This window comes from Indicator indicator, chromosome 5, assembly GCF_027791375.1.
Source record: "Indicator indicator isolate 239-I01 chromosome 5, UM_Iind_1.1, whole genome shotgun sequence".
Lineage (NCBI taxonomy): Eukaryota > Metazoa > Chordata > Aves > Piciformes > Indicatoridae > Indicator > Indicator indicator.
This window is the reverse complement of record NC_072014.1, coordinates 25,726,369-25,750,810: the sequence shown is the minus strand read 5'-3', so window position 1 is coordinate 25,750,810 and position 24,442 is coordinate 25,726,369. Positions and strand designations below refer to the sequence as shown.

General features: G+C 47.8%; 1 protein-coding gene across 1 annotated transcript in view; it reads right to left on the bottom strand.

Moving 5' to 3' along the window:
• Positions 1 to 1,585: 1,585 nt before the first annotated feature.
• The window catches only part of CFAP65 (cilia and flagella associated protein 65), a 32,293-nt gene continuing 9,436 nt past the window's right edge, over positions 1,586 to 24,442 (bottom strand). The window contains exons 10-31 of the mRNA XM_054381131.1: positions 23,544 to 23,681; positions 22,370 to 22,615; positions 21,746 to 21,970; positions 20,944 to 21,096; positions 19,903 to 20,068; positions 19,208 to 19,336; positions 18,102 to 18,327; positions 17,160 to 17,288; positions 16,074 to 16,250; positions 15,340 to 15,406; positions 11,466 to 11,576; positions 10,435 to 10,626; positions 9,478 to 9,636; positions 8,101 to 8,244; positions 7,539 to 7,655; positions 6,827 to 6,964; positions 6,257 to 6,322; positions 4,414 to 4,628; positions 3,889 to 4,038; positions 3,087 to 3,365; positions 2,323 to 2,460; positions 1,586 to 1,622 (exon numbers count right to left, since the gene is read on the bottom strand). Coding sequence (XP_054237106.1) covers positions 1,586 to 1,622; positions 2,323 to 2,460; positions 3,087 to 3,365; positions 3,889 to 4,038; positions 4,414 to 4,628; positions 6,257 to 6,322; positions 6,827 to 6,964; positions 7,539 to 7,655; positions 8,101 to 8,244; positions 9,478 to 9,636; positions 10,435 to 10,626; positions 11,466 to 11,576; positions 15,340 to 15,406; positions 16,074 to 16,250; positions 17,160 to 17,288; positions 18,102 to 18,327; positions 19,208 to 19,336; positions 19,903 to 20,068; positions 20,944 to 21,096; positions 21,746 to 21,970; positions 22,370 to 22,615; positions 23,544 to 23,681 — 3,402 coding nt within the window. The remainder of the gene's footprint in view (positions 1,623 to 2,322; positions 2,461 to 3,086; positions 3,366 to 3,888; positions 4,039 to 4,413; positions 4,629 to 6,256; positions 6,323 to 6,826; positions 6,965 to 7,538; positions 7,656 to 8,100; positions 8,245 to 9,477; positions 9,637 to 10,434; positions 10,627 to 11,465; positions 11,577 to 15,339; positions 15,407 to 16,073; positions 16,251 to 17,159; positions 17,289 to 18,101; positions 18,328 to 19,207; positions 19,337 to 19,902; positions 20,069 to 20,943; positions 21,097 to 21,745; positions 21,971 to 22,369; positions 22,616 to 23,543; positions 23,682 to 24,442) is intronic.

The following is a 24,442-nucleotide window of genomic DNA, read 5'->3' as shown; positions in this document are numbered from 1 at the left end:
AACCTGTCTGCTGCACCAGGCTGCCCCTGGACTCCTGCAGGCAGCTGGATCCAGCCTGCTTTAGGAGAACGAGGCTCCTTCTCCTGCCTATGTCACCAATCTGAGAATCCTGTCACAGGATACAGAGCATCTGCTGTGAGGAGCCTGGACCAAGAAGAGTCATCCCAGCTGGACTGAACAGCAAGGCTTTGCTGCTGCCTTGAGTGGGAGAGGCAGGAGATGGCACTCCATCATCTGTTCAGCACCAGCCACAGCACAGAGGAAGAAAGTTGCTGTGATGCAGAAGGCCTGGCACCCAGGTCGCTGGGGAGGGAGGAGAGGACCTGCACTCCTGCAGAGAAGGATCCAGCACCCACGTGAAGGCCCCAGGCACCCAGGCTCAGGAGCTGGCAGTGCCTTTGCCATATCTCTGACAACAGGAACAGCTCGGCCCTCGGGCTTAGTAACGGTTACGCATGCAGGGCTCCTGCATTGAGCAGGGCACTGGAGCAGTGCTGGGTGAGCTGCAGCACCCCTGGGCACAGGAGGCACCTGTCCTCTGCCAAGCAGCAGAAGCCTCCTCTAGCAACTCGTGTGTGGTCTTCTCTTGGGCTGCAAGGGGAGAAGATGCAACTCCAGTCTTGGCTAGGGACTGGCACTGGGAATACAGGGCAGGAGGGTTGGGAGGCAGACACCAGCTGCATCCCCACCAGAGCAGGGTGGCTAGAGGAGCCCATAGCAGGACTGCAGGAAAGAAGAGATGCTGCAAACCCAGCCCTGATGCCTGGCACGACAGCCTTTGCCAGGGAGCAGGCAGCCGGTGCCCAGCACCTGCTGCAGCTCTGCACTCTTACCGGTGGTTTCTCACAACTAACACTGCCACCTCCCGGCTGTGACAAACCCTGCTCCTGCACAGTGACACCCTCCTGCAGCCTGCCCAATCCCTCTGGCAGACTAAGGCTCAAGACATCCCCTTCCCCAGGTGACAGCCTTAGAGCTTGGAAAGGGAAGAACCCCTCCAGGGTGCCCCCAAACCCAGACGCATGAATGACATAGGTTACACCCTGGTGTCTGTGTGCCCAGAGGCCAAGCTGCTTTTATTGGGCTGCCAAGTGTGCTGTGTGGTGCTGCTGGGTCACTCCAAGCAGAGCCTGCAGCAACCACTGGAGCAAAAAGGGAAAGAGGGAGGATTCAGTACCTGCATCCTACTGATGTTGTCATAGGCTCAACATCAAAACACCCAGCTGTCAGTCCTTCCTCAGGACTGGCATCTCAAAGCAGATTCCACTCCTCTCCCAGATGGTACAGACTGGGGGCAGTGGGAAGAGTCACAGGTTGTCCATACGCTCTGCGTGGCACAGGGATGTTCTTTAATGATGTGGCCAGCCAGAGAGAAGAGATCTCATGAACCCTGCAATGGAGCTGCTGGAGGATTCAAACCAGAGCTGAAGACATAGTCAGGACATGCCTCCTCAGAGGCAGCCAGCACACTGAGTTCAGGTCATGGTATGGGAGGATCAGAGTTGGTCTGAACATCACAGGGACAGGATGAAGAGCGTAGACAGCTGATGTGCTTGAAGACCTCAAGCAGCACAGTGTCCAGCAGCTATGCTTGAGAGGGTGGAGGTGCTGGACTGGTGATTCTGAAGAAGAAGAGATTTTTCTCGAGGGTAGGGAGAGTGCAGCCTGCTGCTGCCTTCTCCCGGGGAAACCATTCCCTCCTAAGGCATCATGAGGAGCACTCATTGTTTATCTACACAAGACTCCTCCAGCTCTGGATGACAGCATCAACCCTCTCCCACTGTCCCTCAATCCCATCTCTCTGCACTTCTCCCCAGGCTGGGGCAAAGCCTCAGCTCCAAATCTGCTTCCCAAATGGTGGCCATTCCCTCAACCCTAACTAGGCTGATCCCACACCATCTTGGACTGCAAGAGCTTTGCTCCCCCCCACCCTCCCCCCACCCCTTTTTTTTTTTCCTATCAGAGGCTGTGCTGCCTGCCCCCTGACCACATTTCCCAAGAGACTCTCCTTGTGCTGGGCTCTCCAGTGCCTCAGGCTAGACCTTTCTGCCAGCCATTCACTTAAGAGGTGATGTACCAAGAGCTACGCAATGGTGTCAGGCCCACAGAAGGGTTGAAGCATTATGACCCCTGGTCTGTGGCTCCGGACGAGCCAAGAAAGGCCAGAGGTTTTGGGAATGGATTCCTCCTTTTGCACAGGCAGCTTTAGCACTGATAGGCAGCAACCCAGCTAATTCACCCAGTCTAGAAGATGGCCTGTGCTTCAGCCTGACATATTAAGAGCAAGTTCTGTCCCACCACAGCACAGATACACTCCACTACCTTCGGGAAGGGGCAGGGGGCAGAGTAATGATCCTGGGCCGGGCTGTCAGTACCACCTCCCCACGGCTGGCTTCAATCAGGATGTTCTGCAGTGTATTTTCCAGCACCAGCTCCACCAGGGTCCCAAGGGCCGATTGCCTAGAGGGACAAAAGTACAGGCAGAGGACAGCTATTGGAAGGTAGATAAGGCAGGCTGCTTGCTGTGACCCCTCCCAGGATACAGCAGGCACAGAAATGGAGCACAGAGTTTCCTGCATACTGAGGCAAATACACCGCAGATTTGAGCAATAAGGTGCTGACTCTTCTCCCAGAACTGCCACCAGCTGGCATCAGACAGAGCTGGGTGACTGTGGTTTTACTGGTTTCTCCCTCCAAGCTGTGCTGTGTTTGTGCCTATGCTTGTGGCCTGTAGCAGTGTGCAAGGGAGTAGCCACAGCAAAGTCAAGGTGCAGTGAAAGTAAAAGGTGAGGTAAGCATGGAGTGCACTCTAACGTCTGATACAGCCAGGAGTGTCTGAGTGTAAAGCAGGCTCCACTCACCATCTGGCACTGCCCAGGGCTCAACCCCAGCACAGCAAAGTGGCACTCTTCACAAGCCACAATCAGGACAGGGTGGCCAGGCAGGCCAGCATTAATATCCACCCAGAGCAGCCCAGCAGAAATGCCACAGGGCTGAAGGAGAAATGGGTTTCTGTCCAGACAGTGTGCTGCCTTGGCTCTTGTGCCTGTGCAGCTCTTGCCTTTTATGTGTGAACTCTTCCTCACCTGCTCATCATCTCCTTCTTCTTCTTCAACTGCTCCTTCTTCCCCCAAGATTTCAGCAAGTCATAATCAGGAGAGTTTTCCTGCCTTGATTCTTTCCTCTCTCCATCCTTCTCAGGGTAAAGATCAAGCAAAGTAGAGACCCTGGAGGGGACCCTGGAGCACAACCTCCTATCTTGGAGCCCTGCTGATTCTGCATACTGGAACTGGGAAAAGTATGGAATGGGCTCATCCAGGCTTCTTCTCATTGTGTCATGGAACTGAGTGTTCTCCAAGAGATCTCTGGCAAAACAAGGGATGAGTCCCAGGAAATCAGATATCTGTATGGCCCCAGAGGACCATTACAAGACAGCACAAAAAACAGGAAAACCCTGACTGATTTCAATGCTTAGCCTGTTCCTTCTTACATTCTGGGCCTAAGGAAGGCAGCAAGATGGCTTGAGCTAAGCAAACCACCTCTGCCTCCCCAGCACTGGTTCTTTACTGTCCTAGACAGAAGTGAATCCCAATGCAGCCCGTTCCCAAGATCATGGCAGGCTTCATGTCCTCGTTCCTGGGCAGTGACACTGACACTATGCAGAGAGAGGCCCAGTTTCTAGATGGGCAGCAAGATCCTGCTTTTAGGTGTCATACCAGGCCTCCTGAGCTCATAATCCCCAGGGCAGCATTTGGCAGGCTGGATGCCCCATTCTGGACCATTCTGAATACTCAGACTCCTCTGGTATCAGCAGAGGGCTGGTTATGCTGCACACAGTCCCCTGGAGGACAGGGACTTCAAAGCAGGTAAGGGTGAAGGCACACACACCTGATGACACCTGTGAGTATGTCAGACACTATCTGCAACTCCTGCTTGGAAGCAGCAGCCAGGGACAGCCACTTGGAATCCATGTCTATCCTGTCTCTGTCCCTGCTCCCATCCACAAGCTTGCTTTCCAAGGTCTGGTTGCTGAAGGGGCTGGGAAAGAAGCAGTTGTTCCATTAGTGGCAGCACTACTGAACCAAACTTCCAAAGACCTGCATTCCCCCAGGTGAGCAACAGCACTGCAGGCAAGCAGGGAGTGCTGCAGGGAACCAGAAGAGAAGCTGGGTCTGCTGCACTTGTGACAGCAGCAGGGTCACTGTTACAAGAGGAGGACTGAGCTCTGACAGTATCTCCTTTTTGAGGGAGGGAGCCACTGTCAGCTAAAACACTGGGGAAAACAAGACACCTCTTGCCTGATGCTGAAACACTGGAGAGGAGCAGAGCAGAGCTCCAAGTTCAAGTGCATATCACAGCATGGGCAGCCCTGGCTCAGCTGAAGACATCAATCCAAAAATCTAGATCTCTTACCGGGAGAAGAAGTATTTGGGGAACTCTGAGGTGAAGTTATTGAAGAAGTCCTCAATAGAGTAGGACCTGGCTGTCACAACGAGGTGTAAGAGCATGGGCTTGGGAGGCTCTGGTTTGACCCACACCTGACTGGCTTCTTTGTCCAACAGTAGTCTCTTCTCAAAGTGTCCAGCTGGCAGACGAGGCATAGGGCGGTTTTTAATAGGAGGTAATGTCTATTGGAAAGAAAGAGATGGCAGGTACTTAATTGCTCCTTTGGCCACAGGTAGGCTGGTGTAGATGTGAGCACAGGCATGAGAACTGGAAAGCTCAAAAGCCAGAGCCACCAGATCCTGGACAGGAAACAGCATCAGAATGAACTTGACACCACAGTATAGGAATAAGGCACAAGCAGCCACACTGGAAATGTGTCCACTCCTCCCTCGTTGCCAGTGTGCCAGCCCTAAGTGTCAGCAGGGCTTCGGGCCTCCCAGGGCACTCGGGGCTGTTGCACTCTGATCCTTGTCTGTGGAACCTTGGGATACCATCTCTGCTCTTCTGAGCACATGAATAGTGCTATGGGAGAAGGGATGTACAGGAATGCATGCAGACATTGACTCTAAGTCTGGAAGCAAAGCAGGAACTGAGTCCAGCCACACTACATGGGCTGGTTCAAGACTGCATCAGTGGCAGTCAGCTTGGGGACATTTTCTTAGGGCAGGCAGGAGTAGACCAGAGGCCTGATCTAGATGGATACCACTCAGTTCTGGAGAAGTCCCCAGGTATCACAGGACTTCAATGACCTTTGAGATGCAGCTGTCCAGTCTCTGGGACAGACACAGCAGGTGATTTCAGGCTCCAAATTGTCACTAAGCTAAAACCCTAGAGGACTAAATGAAACTGGTTTTACTTTTCCTCAACCACCCTTATGTTCATCTCAGTGAATGCTTCAACCTGCATCACTGATCATTAGCAGCACAGGGCAGACAATCTGAACCAGAGCTGCCCAGAGCTGATACCTTTACTAGACAGTGCCTGGCATGCAGAGGAATTCTGCAGGGTTGCAGGAGCCCTGCTGCAGCCTTACTGTGATGGCAGTCCTGAGATAGCAACATATGTCTCCCAGCTGAGTCAATCTACTCAGCCTCATGTTAGCTCCCCATAACCTTTCTACATCTTGGGTTAGATGGTTCTCCATGAGCCCTGTCATTCCTACAGCATGGTCCTGCTGACAGCTGTAGATACAGCACAGCTCTGCCTTGGGACCCAGGCAGTTGTGCAGAGCACTCATGGGGACCTTGTCTCACACCTTGCCACCCCTGCTGGAAAAGCAGCACACAGTTGTGCAAACTTGAGGGGACACGGAGCTGAACCAGGCAAACTGAGCTTTAAAGCCTGCCACACACTCAAGTCAGTTCCTGTCTGCAGCTTCTCCCCAGGCACACAGCACAGGTCTTCTAGCAGCGAGGAAAAGTCTGCACCATGTCACACAAAGGCCCTGCCACTACCTGTTGTGGCAGACATTCCACTGTGGCCCCAATGTGAAACCAGTCCAGGTCCCCACTGCCCTGTCCAAGTGCATCTTCTCTGCTTATTCAAAACACTTTCCCTTTTCTCCAGTCATGGGTGCACATTTGGTTCCTATTTTACTTTCCATTCACCTCAGCTGGAAAGTTACTGCCCATGGGCTACAGCCAGACAGTCTGATTCTTCTGGCTCCTCCAAACAGTCTGTCTCCCAAAGCTTGAAGCTCCAAATCCTGCTGTGCTCTCTGTCCAGGCTCCCACACTGTGATATCCAGCATCTGTCTCTTTTCTAAAGCAGTCAGTTTAATTCTATTGTGGGTGAGACAGGCCTGACTTACCTTGTATTTCCTGAACACAGCTGAGGATTCAGGACGATTTTTTATCTCAGCAGAATCTGATGACCTCTGAAAAGGATGAAAAAAAGAAAAAATAGAGGAGAAAATAAAAAAAGAAGAGAAATTGCCCTGTAGGAAAGATATGGGACAGAACAAGATTCCAGGATTTTGTTTTACTTTGTTCCCACCCAAGAGTCAATGATCTGATCCCTTCATTCTTCACTCATGTCACATTCTTACTGGCAGTTACACAATTGTCTCCAGTGTTTATTCATGGTTAAAAAAATCCAGTCATTGATTTCCAGAGCCACTGGCTTTGATTTTCCTAAGGCTTCTGATCCACTTCCAAATTTCAGATGATCATCAGCAGTTTCAGAGTTTGTAAGGTGCTTCTTGGCTAGAAAACACGATCTCATTTCCATTATCCACAAATCAGCTATGAGATCTTGAGCAGATCAGAGACTCCTGTCCTTTTATCAACTTGCCTACATTTTCTTAAAGAATATTTCATGTTGACACTGGTTGCTGTTTCTGAGTTGACCTAAGGTGGTGTAAAGCTATGGCAGCACTCACCCCTGCAGGTGACTTTGGCTTCTTTTTAGTCCCAAGGTCCTTCTCTTTGATGGTGAATTCCACAAATTGATGGTCCTTCTCTTTTTCCCACTCCTGCAGGTCACTCTCGTACTGAACCAGGGACTCCTGGATGTATACCTATGAAGCAAACCAGGACTGCAGGGCTAAAAGGGAGCTGCAAATAACACAGTCTCAGGCCCAAGTCCATACCCGTCACCAATTCCTCCCTTCCAGGAGGTCCCATCCAGAAGCCCACCCACTTTCCATGTTTTCCAGTGGCAGGAAGGGGAGAGAACAGTGCTATTATAACACTTGTACAGAGAAGACACAATCTCTTGCTAAAGGACACTGGGGAACAATTCAAAGGGACACTAGTGCAAATCTGAGCCCTTGCTTAAAGAAGCAAGACTTGCTTTTCACACATGTTTAAGTCTCCAACATCCCATTGAAAACCACTCCCTGAGTGGTAGCTGAGGTCAGTTCACAAAGCTACATGCTGCACAATTACACCTCATATAGTGAGCTATATAGACAGAGAGACAAAGTATCAGGAATGATGAAGCTCAGGATCTTCAGGAATGAGAAGAGCTGGCCAGCATTATGGAGTAATTCAGCTGGAAACAGCAGGCTGCTGCCTGGTGGTGTCAGCCATTTGAGAACTGCAGTGATACTCTCAGGTGATGGAAATACATAGGTACCTCTTGGGTCTCACCTCACACACCAAATCTGTGCTACAGAAGGAAGCACTCCCCGAAGGTTGCAGTGTGATGAAGCAGGGGATGCTCTCTCCAGGTTGCAGAACCCCTGACTCTGGAGCAATCTGCAACAACTGGGGAAAAAAAAAAAAAAAGACACAGAGGAGTTATTTCACTGTCCTGGAACCTTCCTGTATGTCTTCTCTTTGCAGGACACACGACTATGAGAATTCTCTTCTTTCCCCTTCTCAGAGATTTGTGGCATGACAGAAATGCAGCTGATACATTAAAAGAATGACTATGGACTTGGCTGGAAGACAGCCTCCTGAGGTTCATTACTACAACCTATAGTTCCATGTTCATGTATCCCCACTGAAGTCTTCAGATTCCCCTTCTGAATTCCTGTCTTTTCATCCCCAGTCCTAATCTTTACACTTTTCTGTGCCCTGTCCTCTCATCAGGCAGTACAAGCACCAATGCCCTAGAATGGTTTCTGAATATCTGATTGAAAATGGAGTTGCAAGGTCATGGCACAACAGAGATGGGTAAGAAGGATGTAGAGAAAAGAAAAGGACTCACCCTCCTGTCTTTACAGGCACTCATCCGCCAGGAGAACACAACAGCCTTGCTCTCTGAGATGTTGTTGAGAAAGACAAGTCGACTGGCTTTGGTGCAGCCTGGGATACTGCCAAAGCAAATCTGGTGGTGTGACAAGGTGGCTGCCTAAAGGAAGCAAAGTGAAACCAAGAGGAACAGCAGAGAAGGAAGATGGGAAGTGGACAATGCAGGAGAGTCACATTGTTACCTTTAAGTCACTCAGCAATTCACAGGTAAAATCAGCCAGTTACTTTTGCCATAACTTGAGGGAGTGTTGTATTTCTCTCATTTTTGCTATAGTTACAAAGACTCTACAGCAAGAGGACACGCCTGCTGCAGCAAGATTGAGTGAGCAATGAATAGAACATAACACTGGTGCTGAGACATAAGAGGATCACAGAAGATCAGTAACATCTAGACTCTCTCTGCAGCACTTGCAGTCCAGGCCTTTTCCTGTTTCAGCTGGCAAACATAGGAGACATCTGCTTGTGCAAAATCTTCACCAACCTAAAAGCAAATTTGGGGAAACTGCTCCCTACCCCATCTTGCTAAAAGTAGGATATTAGTCTGCCCCATTCTCCAGGCACAGTGCAAACTCTAATTAATGACACTGATTATTAGAGAAGCAAATGACTCTTGTTTACAGACAATAGAGCCTTGTGGAATGGTGTCTTTGTTAGCAGCCTAAGTTAGGTTTTTAATGCCCTTCTCTTTGCTGTAGCCAGGAATGCAACCACCCTCCTGAAAGCCAAAGAACATTTGTAGCTGTGACTAGGCTCTAAGGCAGGCATGCTCATGTTACACAGGATGAATCCTTCACCTGCCCCTGCTGATGCTGTTTGAAGTGAGTTCACCACACCGGTATCTGTGGCTGAGTTTAACAACAGATTGCCCAGCCTGGCAGGGCTGCCCCAACCATGCCAAAGCACCTCCTGCTGAGGTCAAACAAGTGCACTCCTTGGGATGTGCCTGAATTAGAGACCATCCTGCAGTCTGTGGTCAAGATACACATCACCTGGGTTTGGCTGTGAAATGGAGGCAGCCAAGCCCTGACAGAGTGTATCAGGTAGCTGTGATGGGGGGTAACTTTTAATAGAAAACTCGGAATATGAACAAACCCTAAAGCCTTCTTTGTTCTAATGGCAGTGGAAGCAGCAACCTAGAAGGAAGGCACATTTCAGAATTGCTATCAGTTAGGCTCTAGATGAGGTACTGGAAAGGAAATGTCTTGTTCTGTCCCATGGCAAAAGAACTCTCATGCAACACAGGGTACTGCTAGATGGGGCCACTTGCATATTTCAGTCTCTTTTGCACATTTCTGATTGATCATATCACTCATATCAGCATACCCAGCCTTACCTGCCCAGGCACAGTTAGCTTGGTGGAACCTGGAAAGACTGAAGGAGACAAAACTTCACTGCACGTGTCAGTCACTCCTACGGTATTTGGATCGTAGCCTACTCCCTGGAAGGTGATCAGAGCTGGTTCACCCCCCAGGATGTGGATGGGAACATCAACCTGCCTTGGACAAGATGACAGTTTTAAGTTCAGAGTCATATTTGTGGGTAACATGCAGTACACAAGTGCACTCACTGATGGACTGGTCTGAATACACCACATGCTTGGATGAAGAGAAATCCAGTCTCTGTTGCTCCTTCAGGCCCTGACCCTCCCTGCTAACTCAGGAAAGCTGGTTAAGTAGTCAATTAGCCAGCTACTATATGAGATGGGCAAGGGACTCCCTCTTGGAGCAAAAGTTGCAGTTTTAAAATTAAATTTATTTTTCCATGTATCCACCACAGAGTGAGGCAATAAGCAGTGCTCCAGCTCCAGTCCTGCATGCCCATTGTAGCCTTGGACTTTGGGAAGGTCTTTGGGAAGATCTCTTTCAGACTAAGTATTTGGGAAGGCTGTTTCCAGAGGGCTACAACAGTGTTCACTGTAACAACAAAAGACACCAACTTCAGTCTCCTTGATGGAAGTTACTGGAGGCCAACGATGAACCACTAATCTGATCAGATATTTTTGATATCCCTAGTCACTATCTGATTATGGAAAAATATATACTGGGATGACTCCAATTGTAGAAGAATCTGTTTCTTGGGAAGAAGAAACTTATGAGACAGCAATTTATCTGCTCCATTTTCTGACTAGACCACCCATTCATTTGCTCTCAAGACTCGTTGCTCCTTGGAAGAATGGAGCTCAATTCAGCTCTAACATGACATGGACCCATCATTAGTAAGAGATCTAAAGAATTTTAGGCACAGGAGAACAGAAAGAAATTGTTTCTGGCAGCCACGAGGAGGGCCTTACCATGTATGTTCTAGCTTCCAGTGGTGAGAAGACCCACTCAATGTGGCCTGTTGTGCCAGGAGGGATTTCTCCTCTGGGAGTTAGACACACAAGCACAGGATGCCCAAAATTATTCTTCTGGATTTTTACAACGTTGTCCAGCTGAACTTCAAATATCACAGGCACCGAGCCACCATTGTAGAGTTCATAAATCTGAAGTGAATCAGACAGAGCAGTGCTGATTATGCCACGCTCAAGTTAAACTATTTAACACTTCCCCAGAGGATTCTCATAAGCATTAATAATTAATTAGTCAGCTTGTCTGCTAGGAATTGAGGAGACTTCATAGTGTCAGGATTTATCACTGAGGCTCTGATAGGAGACTGTGTTGAGAGTTTATCTCCACATGTACATTGATAACTACAGTGCCTTTCCAAGTGGTGCCCTGCAAATTCAGCCTAGGAGAAAATTAACACAAATTAGCTAAAGGGATCACTGTAAAGCAGATTACTTGAAATGCAAAACCACTCATCTTAAAGTGATCTTAATTCAAATTCAGACTTGTTCATTTCCCAAGTAATTTAGGCAGAACAGAAGCAAGGCTGTCTTTTTCTTTTCTTTTTTTTCCCCCCCTCTCTCTAAGTGTTTAAGGAAGTTTAATTAATTTACTTAAAAACTAATTAGGATTTATTTCCAGAGTGCCTTGAACAGCTATACAAGTTTCAACTGGTATCCAGTGCAAGAGAACAGGAGAACAACAAAAGAATAGGGGAACAGCCCAACACACCTTATAAGTGTTTGGGTTGGAGTGAATGCCAAATCTTGTCAAACTGGAGGTGGTGAGAGATACTTTCCCTGCTGCCATCCCAGCAGCCATTTCCAGGCTCTGCCTAGTACTGGTCTCAAAGTTTTGCTGCGATGCTTTCCTATGGAGGCTATTCTGCTCCCTAGGAAATGCTTCAGACTCTGCCTGTCTTTTAGACACAGTAACACAGTAACACAAGCTCCCTATTCCCTCTTCTTGCTGCTGGGTTGGGTCCCAGGACGCTCACCTGTGTGGGGGGGTGGGTGGTCCCAATGGCAATGGGTGTGAAGAGGTGGTTGGTGGATGTAAAGTGAACGTATGGCTGGTCCCGTTCCACCGTCACACCACTGAAGTTCAGCTAGAGTGGAAAGAAAGGCAGTCACTTCTCACAGGGCCTTGGCCTCCTCACTGACAACTGCATAACGACTCTGCTTTGCAAGCTGAAGGCAACATGGTCATGGATTGCAGTTGGTAATACCAGAACACAAATAAGCAAGGAGACGGAAATCCTACTCAGCCATTGGCTTTTCTGTGAAAGGTTTCAGAAAGAAGGTTCTTTTGCTGTCTGCTATTGCAGGCACTAGCCCCAATGTTTCTTTTTTGTAAGCATATGGTAGAAATTCTCCATGAATGGAAGTCTGGACTGTACATAGGAAAGCATGCAGATAGACAAATCCATTGGAAAGACAGAACTTTAGGTAAGTAATGGCCTCCTCTTGAAAAGGATCATCTGGATGTCCTCACTCTGGAGGGCATCCTGCTACAAAAAAGTGTTTAACAGCCTGGAAGCTGCAAGAAGACCCCAGCTGAATTTTAAGTGATCAAGTAATGTTCAACAGTATTCTGCTAGCAAAGCTGCTGCCAGGCATCTCAAGCAAAGCAGAGAGATTTATAGAGCTATTTCATGGAAAGGAAGAAACACAGGATTCTGCATTCTGCACAGGAAACTGCAATCAGGCTACAGATGAGTGAGATGATGCATGATTTCCTGCAGGATCACCCCAAAGCACACCTGAGCTGTCTACCTAGAGAAGGAGGCAGCAAAGTAGCCACAGAGCTAGGAATGTCTCTGCATGGACCAGAGGAAGCTAAGCTGCTGCAATTCACAGCTTGCTAAGCCTAAGCATAGCTATTTTTTAAGTTCATAGCAAAATGGAGATGATGTTTGTGATGGCAGGTGGATGCCTTGGATAGACACCTGCAGGAAATAATGTATCAGCTGCTTAAACAGGAGCAGAGAATGCAGATTCCTTCAAAACACCCCATTCCAGTTCAGCTCCATAAGCAAAGTGAGAAGAGAGAAAAGACTAGAAATACCATGCTAACAAGTCCCACATGGGATCTTTTCAAAGCACTACAAGAGCATTCCACCCCCTGAAGAACTCAGCAAGCCAGATGAAGTACAAATAGGAGGAGGACAAAAGCTGACAGCTTCAAACTGCAAGGTAAACAAAGAACCCCTGAACTTTAAGTGAAACACCCATTTATAATACTTGAGACAAAAATCCAGCTTGGATTCCACCAGACCATAGCTGCTGAGGAAAAACCGTCTTGAGTTTCCACAGATGCAGGATGTGACAGTTGAAGGGCTACCAGTTAAAGGGAGACAAAAGGGGGAAAGTGAAGATTTGCTGCAATCAGTTCTCATTCCAGAGTGGGACTTTGTCTCACAGAGATACTTAGAGCATGAGATGAAAGAGACACCAGATTACCCAGGCCCATGAGCTGCCTGAAGAACATGTGCTGCAGGTGGCAACACCTAATTAGCACCCGAGGCAAAGAACAAACACTTTGAGTTTATGGATCCTGTGAGTTTGGGGATTCTCTCTGGGATCCAGCCCTTTTCTCCAGCAAGCTCTGGGAGCCAGCTGACCTCATTCTGTAACACCTGCAGCAGCTGGGCTTTCACACTGAAACTGCTGAGGCCTGAAGACTGCCTGCCCAAATGATCCCAGAGCTCCGAGAACAAGGTCACAGCTGCACTCTTACAGGCAGGCTATGGTGATGAAGCAAAGGACAACCTGGGAGAGTGGGAGGTAGTGGGAGGCTCTATGTCCCTACTGCACAAGGAATTGGGTAACACACAAGTCCCACAGAGGTTTTGTCTTGCAATCGGAAGAAACTGCCAAAGAGTATCAGTTCGGGTCCTTCACAGCACCTAAAAATCCAGTTATCACAGGATTGAAAGTTGGTCACTGACTGGAGAAAGAGGTATGGAGAGGGAGTTCCTTTTGAAGATAAAGATACAGGTTCTGTGGGGGAAGCAGAGGAGAGGGAGTTAATAATCTGTCCACATGGGTAGAGTCATCACAGAGGTGAATTTGAACCTCTCAAAAAACAAGACACTGGCTTGCAGCTCTCTAATATCAGTGCTCCAAAGCCAGGCAATTTGAAATTTGTCAGAATGACCAAGTGATAACCCAGCCCAATGGTCTCTACCTCTGCTTATTGCTGCTTTCTCAAATTTTCATGCAGCATTTGTGTCCCCTAAGGTCAGCAGATATTCTGCACGTTTCAGCAGTTCCCCAGGTGAGGATCTGCTCAATCCCAGCATGCAAGCATGCTTAGAGCAGTGTCTGCCGCAGGGGCTGCCAGCTTTGTGCTCTTCTTGCCATGAGGCAGCCCCACAACTGCCCTATCTGCAGAACCTCTTCTAGTCCTACTTTCTGACACTAGAAGATCAGTACTGCCTGTATCTCTGGCAGTATTGTATATCTCTGCAGGTGGCCACCACCTGCACTGCTCCAGGTCTCTGGATTGGCTTCTACAGCTCCTAGTGCTAGAGTTACAACACACCCAGGGATCTTTTATCATCCCCAGGTCCTGCCATGCTTTTTCAGCCCTTTCTGCAACAGCATGATGCAGGGTGGTGGCCTCTGGTAGCCACCAAAGCCACTGGCTATGTAGCAAGAGGCAATGTATGCTCTACAGGCTTCTGGTGCTCCAAAGCCTATTCCCTCACTAGCCAGCTGGTGAAATGTTCACATCCATGCTCAGGATTGTGCCAGGCAGGCAGAGCACAGGGAGCCTGTCCAAGGGCTTTGAGGGAAGGCACAGTTAAGCCACTGTTTGAACAGCTTGGTCAAAGGGTTGGATTTTCAGCTGACAACAGTCCTGAAAGAAAAGAAAAATAAAAGAGATGTGTGAACACAATGGTCTCATTGGAAACTTCAGAGGCAGACAGGAAGGCTCAGCCGGGCATGAGCTGTGCCCAGCAGAGTACAAGGTGACTTTGACTCTAACTGACAGTTTGAGAGAGAGAGAGAAATAGTTCTAAGCCTGAGGAAATGCTCAGGGGAAAAAAACACTTGAGATCAGTTCTGAGATGTTTTAGCAACCAGTGAAGTAGGAAGAATGAGTAGGAAGCTTGTCCATCATTGGAAGGTGAGCGGACAAAGACATGAGGGCTGCAGTGGGAACAGCCAAACAGGAGTGCAGGGGGTACCTTCTGGGCCTGGAAAAGTGGCTTACTCTGTACCTCCAGAGCACATGGAAGCTCTGCCACCCTGTGCCAGCATGCAAACTACAGCCAGTGCAGGTGGTAATTTCAGAGAGAAGCACATTCCATGTGGTTTTGAAGAGCATAAAGAGATGATGAGGAAAGCTGTGTATGAGAGAAGAAGGATGGGCTGACAATCTCAACTCTGAGGTCACTGAACTGGAGATCTCATGGTGAGGCAGAGGAAATGCAAGGACAGAAGCAAGAAATCCTGTGCATAAGATATACTTCAGCATAGAAAGCATGCAGGGACCATAAAACCTAGGAAGGCTCTTTGGATTTGGAAGTTGGCTTAGAGGAGGAAGCAATTCTGCACTAACACCACTGACAAAATAAAAGTTAATAAAAACCATTTTAAAAAATCCTCTTGCTGGGTAAAGCAGCAGATGCTACACCTGAAGGCCAGCGCATTGCCACATCACACTGTGCTGGAACCACAAGTTTGTCGTGATGTTGGGTTTATGTCTCTTCATGCCCCAACGTTACTCGCTCACCAGGACAGATTCCAGGGGGAGTCCACAGGCTCCTGCATGCCATGCAGCCTCTGGGAAAAACACCTTGTAATTCAGTTCCTACCTGCTGCTGTTCTGCAAACAGAAGCAACAGATACCTGCTACCTTACCAGAATCTCATGGCCATAGGAAATCTTCATCAAGACAGGGAGGCTATCAGTACCAACAAAATCATGTCTAGGAGTGCAAGAGGAGAGAGAGGAAAACATCAGAAATCAACCCTGTGCCCAGAGTGATAGAATCAGGATCACACAGTACATTAGATACATTTCACTTCCCAGCTAAAGAGTCACTGTTGCATAAGGGCCACTGAGAGAGGGAGGGGGACAGTTGTGTTTGAGTGGGAACGAGTGACGTGATGTTGATTTTAGTCATACACCACTTCGGTTTCTAGGCCAATGCCATCTGAAATGCCTGTTCTGCTCAGAGCAGGTCTGCTATAAAAGGGGAGGTATTCAGCTTTCTTTGTCCCCTCCACAGGCCCACAAGAGCTCCAGCTGATAACAAAAATTTTAAAAATCACTGTATGATCAAAAGCACAGGAAGTGCAGCATCCTGTTTGTCTCTTGCACTGTCAGGTCAAGGCAGACCAGTGTCCCCAGCACGTGATGCTAAATGCCTTTTGCGTTGCAGCATTAAAGTACATTAACAACATTCACCCAAAGTAGACAAGGTTTGTGGGGTCCAGAAATTGGACCCAGTCAGGGACTTTTTACTTGCCCAGTCTCTACTGGGCACAGGTCATGTGAGGGGGAAAGGTTCAGCATGGAAAGAGGGGACTCTGATGGCATTCGCTGCCCTACCGCACAGCATGAAGCTCTGAAGTACAGGTGCTAGCCATCACCTGTGTGAGAGCTGGACAGATTCCTCCTCTCCTGGAAGAAGTTTCCCTGACTTTGGAGAAACACTGAAGAGCTGGTTATCCTGAATTCTCATCTGGTGTAGCTCCTGGGGACTAAAATCAGCATCCTCTGCCCAGTGCTCCATGTCCATCTTCTGATCAGAAGGGAACAGGAAGGCCCTAGGAAACCAGTCAGTTGCTCAGCAACAGGGACACACAGCTGCCCTGGGACCATGATAAGCATATCCAATCTAGCTAGGGTAAACCCAGCTGATGGACACATCACATTTCATCAGATCTGATATGTAGAACTCTCTGCCATTCCCGTTTTGCTTCCTGTGTCAGTGTGAGCTGAAATTCCCACCCCACCCCACCCCCCCCGACAATAACCAGGCTAGCTCAGTCTGGAAGCGAATGAAAGCTGTATTTACAAGCAAAATCTACAATCTATGATGAAATGCAATGAATATGTACAAATATACAAAACTCACAACATTTACAAATATATACAATCAACAGAAAAGCACAACCAAGCTCCCTTTGCTTCCCCCCAAAGGGGACCCTCCCCAAAGGGGCCTCTCTCTCCCAGGAGCTTCCCCCCAGACCCCCCTGGCAGAAAGCAGAGTTAACTAAAGCAGAGAAGTTGTTAACTTAGCTGCCAAGGTCAGTGTGTGTTATCTTCAGCCAGAAGAGAAGAAGAATCAGCAGCCAAACAGCCCAGCAAGCTGCCCCAACTGCAGATTGCAGAGTGCCGACTTTGTTTTGAGTAATAGTTCTTAAACATTTCTGTCTATCCAATGGAAGTGTTTAGAACAATCGTTATTTTGCTTTCTTATACCCAATAGTGACTTATTTACGCTCTTTCGCTTTCTCTGCTTGAACTTTGCGAGGAAAAATTAAAAAGACAGTTTCAAACCATCACACTTCCCCATCCAGATCCACCACTGTACTTCAGTCACAGCTGTGCAACACAAGCCACACCTACAAAATCCACCCTATTAATTTGTAAACATCTTGTGGCCTGTGAGCATTTCTGCATCCCCAGACAGACCCCAGAAAGGTGGCTGAGCTCCAGCAAGCACCACTTACCATTCCACAGGCACCACACCCTTGTTCACCAGCAGAAGCATCACAAGGGTAGGCTCTGAGCCTATTGAGGCAGCCCCAAAGTTGAAGTCCAGCAGAAGAGGTGTGTATACTGGGGGGATCAAGCATGTGCTGGTCACAGGAGAAAAACAAGAGATTCAGTTGAGACAGGAGGAAGGGTTTTCAGGGCATGACAGAAGAAAGAGTCATTCTGCTCTGGCTCTTGTCTTATTCTTTCACTTTATGTTGTTGGTCCTTTTGGGAGAAATGATACTGGACACAAGGCAGGTCTTTTGATTTTCTCAAAAAAAATCATTACATATGCCTTCTGAGAGTGGTGGCATGAGAGTCCTTCTTACCTGAGGTCTGGTTTTGGCTTCTTTATACAAGGATGTGACCGACATACTGGAGCAGGTCCAATGGGGGCCCACCAAGATAGGTGAGGGCTGAAGCACATTACTTACAATGGGCAACAGAGAGACCTGGGTTTGCTCAGCTTTATGAAGCAAGGGTTCAGGGACAGCAGCTACACAAGTTGCAACACAAGATATTCCAATCAAATACCAGGAAAAAAGCTTTTACCATGAAAGTGGTCAAACACTGGAACCAGGTGCACAGACAAACTGTAGTTTCTCCATCCTTGGAGATACTCAACACTGAACTGGACAAGGCCCCAGGCAACCTCATTTAGTTTGAGGTTCCTGCTTTGAGCAAGGAGTTACACCAGAGACTTCTAGAGGTCTCTTGCAATTAAATTAACCTTTGTTTCTGTGGCTTCTCTCTAGGGAGGGTAAACAGGGAAGCAGAGGTGAGCAGCTGCCTGCAGAGGTTAGGATGGAATAAGAGTGCCAAGTAGCAAGCTGCATCACAAGCCAACAGCCACAGCATCTCTGCCTGGCTCACGTAAAGGACTGACAGATCTTCTGAGCCATCTCCTTGTCTCACCTGTGCCTTGTGGGAACTCTGTAGGTCAGTTCGCTGGGAGTCAGGTCTCGCTCCAGGTATTCATTCAATGTGTCCAAGGAAAAGAGACTCCAGAGGTGCAGTTTGCTGATCCCACTGGCACTCCCTGCAGAACAGGCATCTGCGATGCACAGCGTTGGGTAGACACCGCTGGCTACAACACAGCAAAGGGGCTCCAGTTCCTCTTTTGTGCTTGCAACATCTGTAGCTTGGGGGAGAAAGAAACACCAAAAAGTAGTCATGCACCATGAAGGGGTGGCTGTGTGGGGCAGCAAAATGGAGAGAACCCTTGCCCAGACAAGAGAAAGAAAGGACTTGCACACAGCCTTTTCTTTGGCAGCTTCTGAAAAATCTCTAAACCACTGACTTCTAGTTGTACCTGACTTCTGCATTTAGAAGTCACCAATGACTATGAAAGTCATGCTTTTAACCAGAGTATTTACACAGATTAGTTCTGCACTATGAGAAAACTCCCTTTTTTAAATTTAGGCCTATAGCCTGGTCATTTTATGAAGTGCCCCTTGTCTTCATACTGAGAAAAATCATAGACAGTTGTTTATGTCTTGTCTTCTCCCCATTCATGTGCTGCTGCCATTCTCCACTTCCCAAGCTGCAAATTCCTCATCTAACTAGTCTCTTCTTGTACAAACACTATTGCCCACCTCTGAACATCCCTGTTGCCCCTCTTCATGCCTTTTCTAGTTGAACTACCTTCTTCCTCATACAGGGACCAATCCAAACCTGCAAAAAGCACACCAGCTTCTTGCTATGTGCATGACCAGTTGCATGAGGCTCTTAGAATGTTTCAGGGCACATCAGAAAACCCCAAGATCATGCAGACGACCTTGTGACCACAGAAGCAGGAAACTTGCTGCTCTTCCTGGCTGTATCTCATGGCTCAAGCATATTTAATCCCCAAAGGTGCAGCAAAAAAGGAAGCAGCAGATAGGATCTGGCTGTGGTGAATTGTTCAGCACAGGGATTTCTTCAGGCAGAACTCCTGCACTGGGAACTGTGCAGCTCAGCCTGTTGTGGCACAGCCTACTTGGCTGGGAGGGAAGGATTTTCTCAGAATACCCATCTCTTACCTGTGGGGGTGCAAATAGCATATTTGATTGACCAGGTGTAATGCAGCCGACGGGCTGGCCTGGCTGTTATTCGGACAAAAGCTTTGGACCTTGCAGGGACTGTTCCTCTGGAGTGTTCCAGCTCTAGAGCTGAAGGGGAAAAGAGATGGGATGGCCTTTCAGCATCACTCATCTTGCACCACACATGGGTTCAGCACACGGTGCCCTAAGCCTACTTGAGCTCAAGCCACTGCCTGCTTGTGCCTAATGGTTAGGAACAGCTTCAGGTGCTGAAGCAGGGAATCCCAGACTACAACTCTAAGCAGCTCACTAGGAGTAGCCAGCCTACCCTTGGCCGACAAAGAACAGAGAACTTCCCTAGAGGAGGTCCTCTAGAAAGGCAGCTAAGCATTGCGCTCCATTTTTCTGGGAAGCTCCTTCATTTAATTCCCTTCTCTGCTGGAAAATCACATCTTATTTCAAGGTCCAAATTGGTCTAATTTCAGTTGTTAGGCTCTGGTTTATGGTTTTTCCAGCAAGAGGGAAGAGTCATATATAGCAAATCCCCAAGAAAATAAGCAGACATTTTAAGGTACACAAGAGAATCAGTGCAAGCTAGCCAGCAAGCATCCTAGCTCCTGAATTCATCCCAGAATTATTTTGCAGAAAAGAGGGGAAGGCCAAGGCCCCAGCCCATCCTAATTCCCTTAGAGTACCCAGTGGATCACTGTGGATCTCCCCAGGGTCACAGGGCCCAGTGATCAGTTGTTCCACACTGAGGATATATTTCAGAGAACAGATCCCATCATTTAGCAGGACGATGTTGCAGCTTTGCAGGTCACCAACCAGAATGTTTCCAAAGTCCAGGTGCTCCTTTTCTGCCTGGAATTGAAATGAGCCATGCAAAGGTCACCATTACACACCAAGTGCAGTGGCTGAGTGTCGCCACCACTTATCTCACTATGTGCAGATCCGTTGGCAGGCAGGCTGTAGTGCAAAGGGCTCCCTACACTGTGTGTGGCCTATCATGCCCCGGGAGATGTTGGAACAGGGCTGCAAGAGGCTCAACCCCTCCTCCAAAAGCTCTCTCTGCTATTGGGCTGGGTAGGATGCAGCACGTTTGGGTCCATGAGGACATTATCTGGTCAGCTGCATCTGGGACAAGTCTACCCAAACCTCCATGAATGCATTAAAAGCCCCTCTCTCTTTTGGCCAGTCATTCACTTGCACACAATTTATAGTGACTAAACACCTCTAAGACATTTCTACCCATCCACCCAACATGACTGACCCTGGGTAATGACTTACAAAGTATTATTTTATTTAGCTCTGGCTCCTTAGGAAAGCTGCCTGAAAATGAAGGTGGATGCACAGATCTGCAGATAAGAGCAGGGAAGCCAGGTAGATATGTCCTGGCCACACCATTTTAACAGCCAGGTCTATTACACTTAGACAGCAGACTGACAGCAGAGGAAATGGAGAAGAGAGAATGAGAGGAAACCGCTGGGTGTTCCAAGGAGCCAAATGCCTTGCCCAGTTCATTCTGGACCAAAGGAGTCGAGGATTTGGGCAGGTGACGTTTGAACTGACAGGACATTTACATCATGCCACTGCCAGCAGGCTGCCAGAATCAGCTCAGTCACCTCCACTGAGAGAAAATTGGTTGTTTCCAGTACAGATTGTGCAAAAAGGGGAAGCCCTTTACATCTGAACCTAGCAATCCTCTTACTACCCAGTGGAGGATTCCACTTCCTTACCCTGATGGTGCCCAGTGCCCCCTCTCCAACAATCCGTAAGGCATAATGGACACCTTTGGGAGGTGCAGGGTCTGGGGTTTTCCTCCTCACAAACACCATGGCACGCAACAGATACTTGGTCTCCTTGTCAGGAGTAAACGTCCATGCCTGAGCCTGAAATCACATGAGGGAAGGAGAGCACTCCCAGCAGCTTCAGAACAGACCCAAGCCTATATATTGGAATGTCTATATTCAAGGCTCCTCTCCATTACAGTTAACCTAGTCCTTAATAGCTAACCTAGTAGTCTACAGACAGCTCTGGAAACACTCTCACTTCAATTCTCCACCATCTCTTCCCGTGTCAAAAGTTCATCTTGGGAATGTACATTGAAATATTCAAAGCCAGGCCATGGAGATATGCTAAATCCTCACTGTTCTCAAAAGCCACTCAGGGAATAGAGTAGACACTGAGAACCTGAATTTACACATTGGAGAATCCTTTCTTAGTGTCATTTGTCCTCCATCTACTAACATCTCCTGGTGGACATCAAAGTCCCAACCAAGGTATCATTACCTAGTGCCTGTTTAAGGCCCATTTGGTCCTGTAGTCAAACAGGATGTCATCATGTTTGGGCAAATCCACACTGTGGGAACCAGCACAACTGCAGATGCTGGCAGGCAACCCAAGATAAGGCACTGACTGGTATTCTCCAGCTTTGGCAATTAATGACCAAACGATTGGCAACCCTCACATTTCTCCTCTAAGCACTCCAAAGCTATATTGTAGAGAGCAAAAGAAAACTTCAGTAGAAGTTGAATTTACCATGGCTTCATAGGGCTGAAGGATCCCCGTAGAGGGGCTGACAGACAGGATCTTCCTGCCAGACTGACGGATCTTCCATGTGAAAATCATGGGTAGCCTTGTGCAGTTTTTTATGGTATACATTCGTGTCGAGGAGGTCCCTACACAGACAGGCTTGAAGTACAGATTTCCACCACCTTCTAAGAGCAAAAGAAGAGACTCCCCACAACTCCAGAGAGCAATCTCCTGTGGAATTAAGGGAAAAGTAACAGACATCAGATGCCTCTGGAGGGACCTTGCAAAAATATTTCTTCCAAGAGAGAAGAAAGAATAAACTGGGTCTGTAGGAGGACATGAAGAACATTAGGTTGTGCTGTCAAGGAGGGCCCTGTGCATAGTATAGTGCATTCCAGACAATGGAAACCAAAGGGAACAAAGGGTACAGGATGCCTAGCACTACCTCCTACCTGCAATGCTGACCCCACCTTAAATGTTGAAAATATTCTTTCATTCCTGCTTCCAAAGGGGAAAATCCAAATTAACCATTAGTAGATATAACAGAGATGATAGCACAAGTCCCTATGAAAAGAGAAGACTAGATGGGAACAAAACTTTGCTCACCGTCTTCTACTTCTCTCTCCTTACCTTGGTGTATCCAGGAAAAGAGTTTAGCTGCAAAGGCAGGACAAGCTGCTGTGAGACTGTGTCAACTGGGTGAGTGCAGAGAAAGAAAACCTGGTGGCATCCAGGAATGATGTGTCCTGAACAGGGCTTGACCGAAATGGAGGGACAGGCAGCTTGGTTCACACTGAAGGTTATCGAAGAAGTGCCTGTGTTCAAAAGCAGCATGCTGCAGTAGCTATCAGTGTTAGGAGCCACAGCAGGAAAAGCCTGGTGGAGACAAGCAAGAAGGGCTGTTTGCACTGTGTTTAGAAAGGCAGACTAAAAAAAAAAAAAAAAAAAAAAAAGCTTTCACTGTGTGGAATTTCCAGATTCCAACAAGCATTACCCTGAATCCGTGGAGGACTTTGTAACTGCTTCTCTTTAAGAAAAGAAAGGAAATCACCCAAGGGTATAAAAATGATGGTCTCTTCCCTTCCTACAGTGGCCCTGATCTTTTATAGACTCATGGGACCAGTGAAGCCTCTTTCCATTATGCAGGGCTTTCTGTTCATTCAACAAGCAAGCTGCTTGCTGTGGCCTGCAGTCTCTGCATGGATAGTGACCTCCTGGATTAGGAGTACCAGCAGGTTAGAATTTGTTTCAGCTCATGTGTATCAGATACAGGCTGCATATCCTGAACTGCCTGATGAAATTTTCCAAGAGGTTCTCAAGATTATTCTTACTTCCTAGGATCAGATCTCACTCTATGTCACAGAAACAATACTTTCTTGTGCTACAGAAACCTAAGGAGGAGTCAGGAAAACTTCTGCTATGCCTTGCAACCAACTTCTCTTCCATAACTATGGATTCTGTGTGCTACCTTCCCTTTGCCTAAGTGCATGGAGAGTGTCTGAGGCTCCTGAGAGGTGACTAAGTATCCTTGTCAATGCCTATGGCCACTTAAACAGAGAGGAAGGAGACCCCAACATCTTTCCTCTCAAGCTCATGAGATGTTCAGTGCAACCTGACACACTGGAGGCTGGGATGGTAATGCAGGAGAAAAAGCATCTGACTTCTGTACCAAAGCAGGACTCTCCACATTATCAGAAACTGTCTAAGCCACATCTCAGGATGGTGCAATGGGAGACAAAGTGAAGACTTCAGAAGTAAACACTGAGTATCTCAGCAGAGAGCCAAACATCAATCAGTTACACACCTTGGGGACATCCAGGATATACTGTGGGATGAAGTGCTCCCGTCCTGCTTCAAATGTGTGTGCTCTCAGCCTGACACTCAGGCACCAGGAGGGACAGATGGTGGCGTCCTCCTCAATGTTGCTGTAGTGTCTCAGCACCTGCAGGCATGCAAGGGACAGAAGAGAGTGCATGCAGGGAGAGAGAGTGGCAAGGTGCATGTGTCATTGCAAGCAGCAGTTTCAAAAGCATCCATGGGGCTGAGGAACTGCCTTTTGCAGGGAAGAAGGACTGACCCATACCAGATGGGAAACATGAGTGTCGCTTTCCCAAATACCTACGTTTCAGACCCAAGCTGCTGTGTGATACTGTAAGAGTTGCCTTAGGGAAGAAAGGTCTACAGACACCACTGTGCAGTGTGAGATACTTGAATGTGCTAAAGTTAGCATTTAACAGTGAGTCACTGAAAATAATTATTTGTCCTTATTTGTCCAAGTCTAAGAAACTCTGACTCTAAGGTTACTTCTAGATACCCTCTACATTGGCTTAGAGGGGAAGAAAAATGCAAGAAGAATAATCAACAACATAATTAAAATCTCTCTCACCTACCAGGAAGTTTCTGGGTGGTAAAACTCCTGCAGTTGTAGCCTTGTCTGACATGAATCCCATAACACATGAGAGAAAAGGCTGCAGTGATGCACAAGTGCCCTCAGCAGCTTTATTTGTGGAGAGCCAGACACAAAACCCAAGTTACTGCCTGTCGCCCAACCACAATAACCACTTTTATGCAGGCTTCCATCTATGCTAATAGTGTAGTAATTCACAGTAATTTCTCCTTCAGTGAGGTCTGCATTACTTCACGTTCACTGGGGGTACAAGCACATGCAACTGTCCATACTCAAGAGTTGTAGCTTGTTTTGCT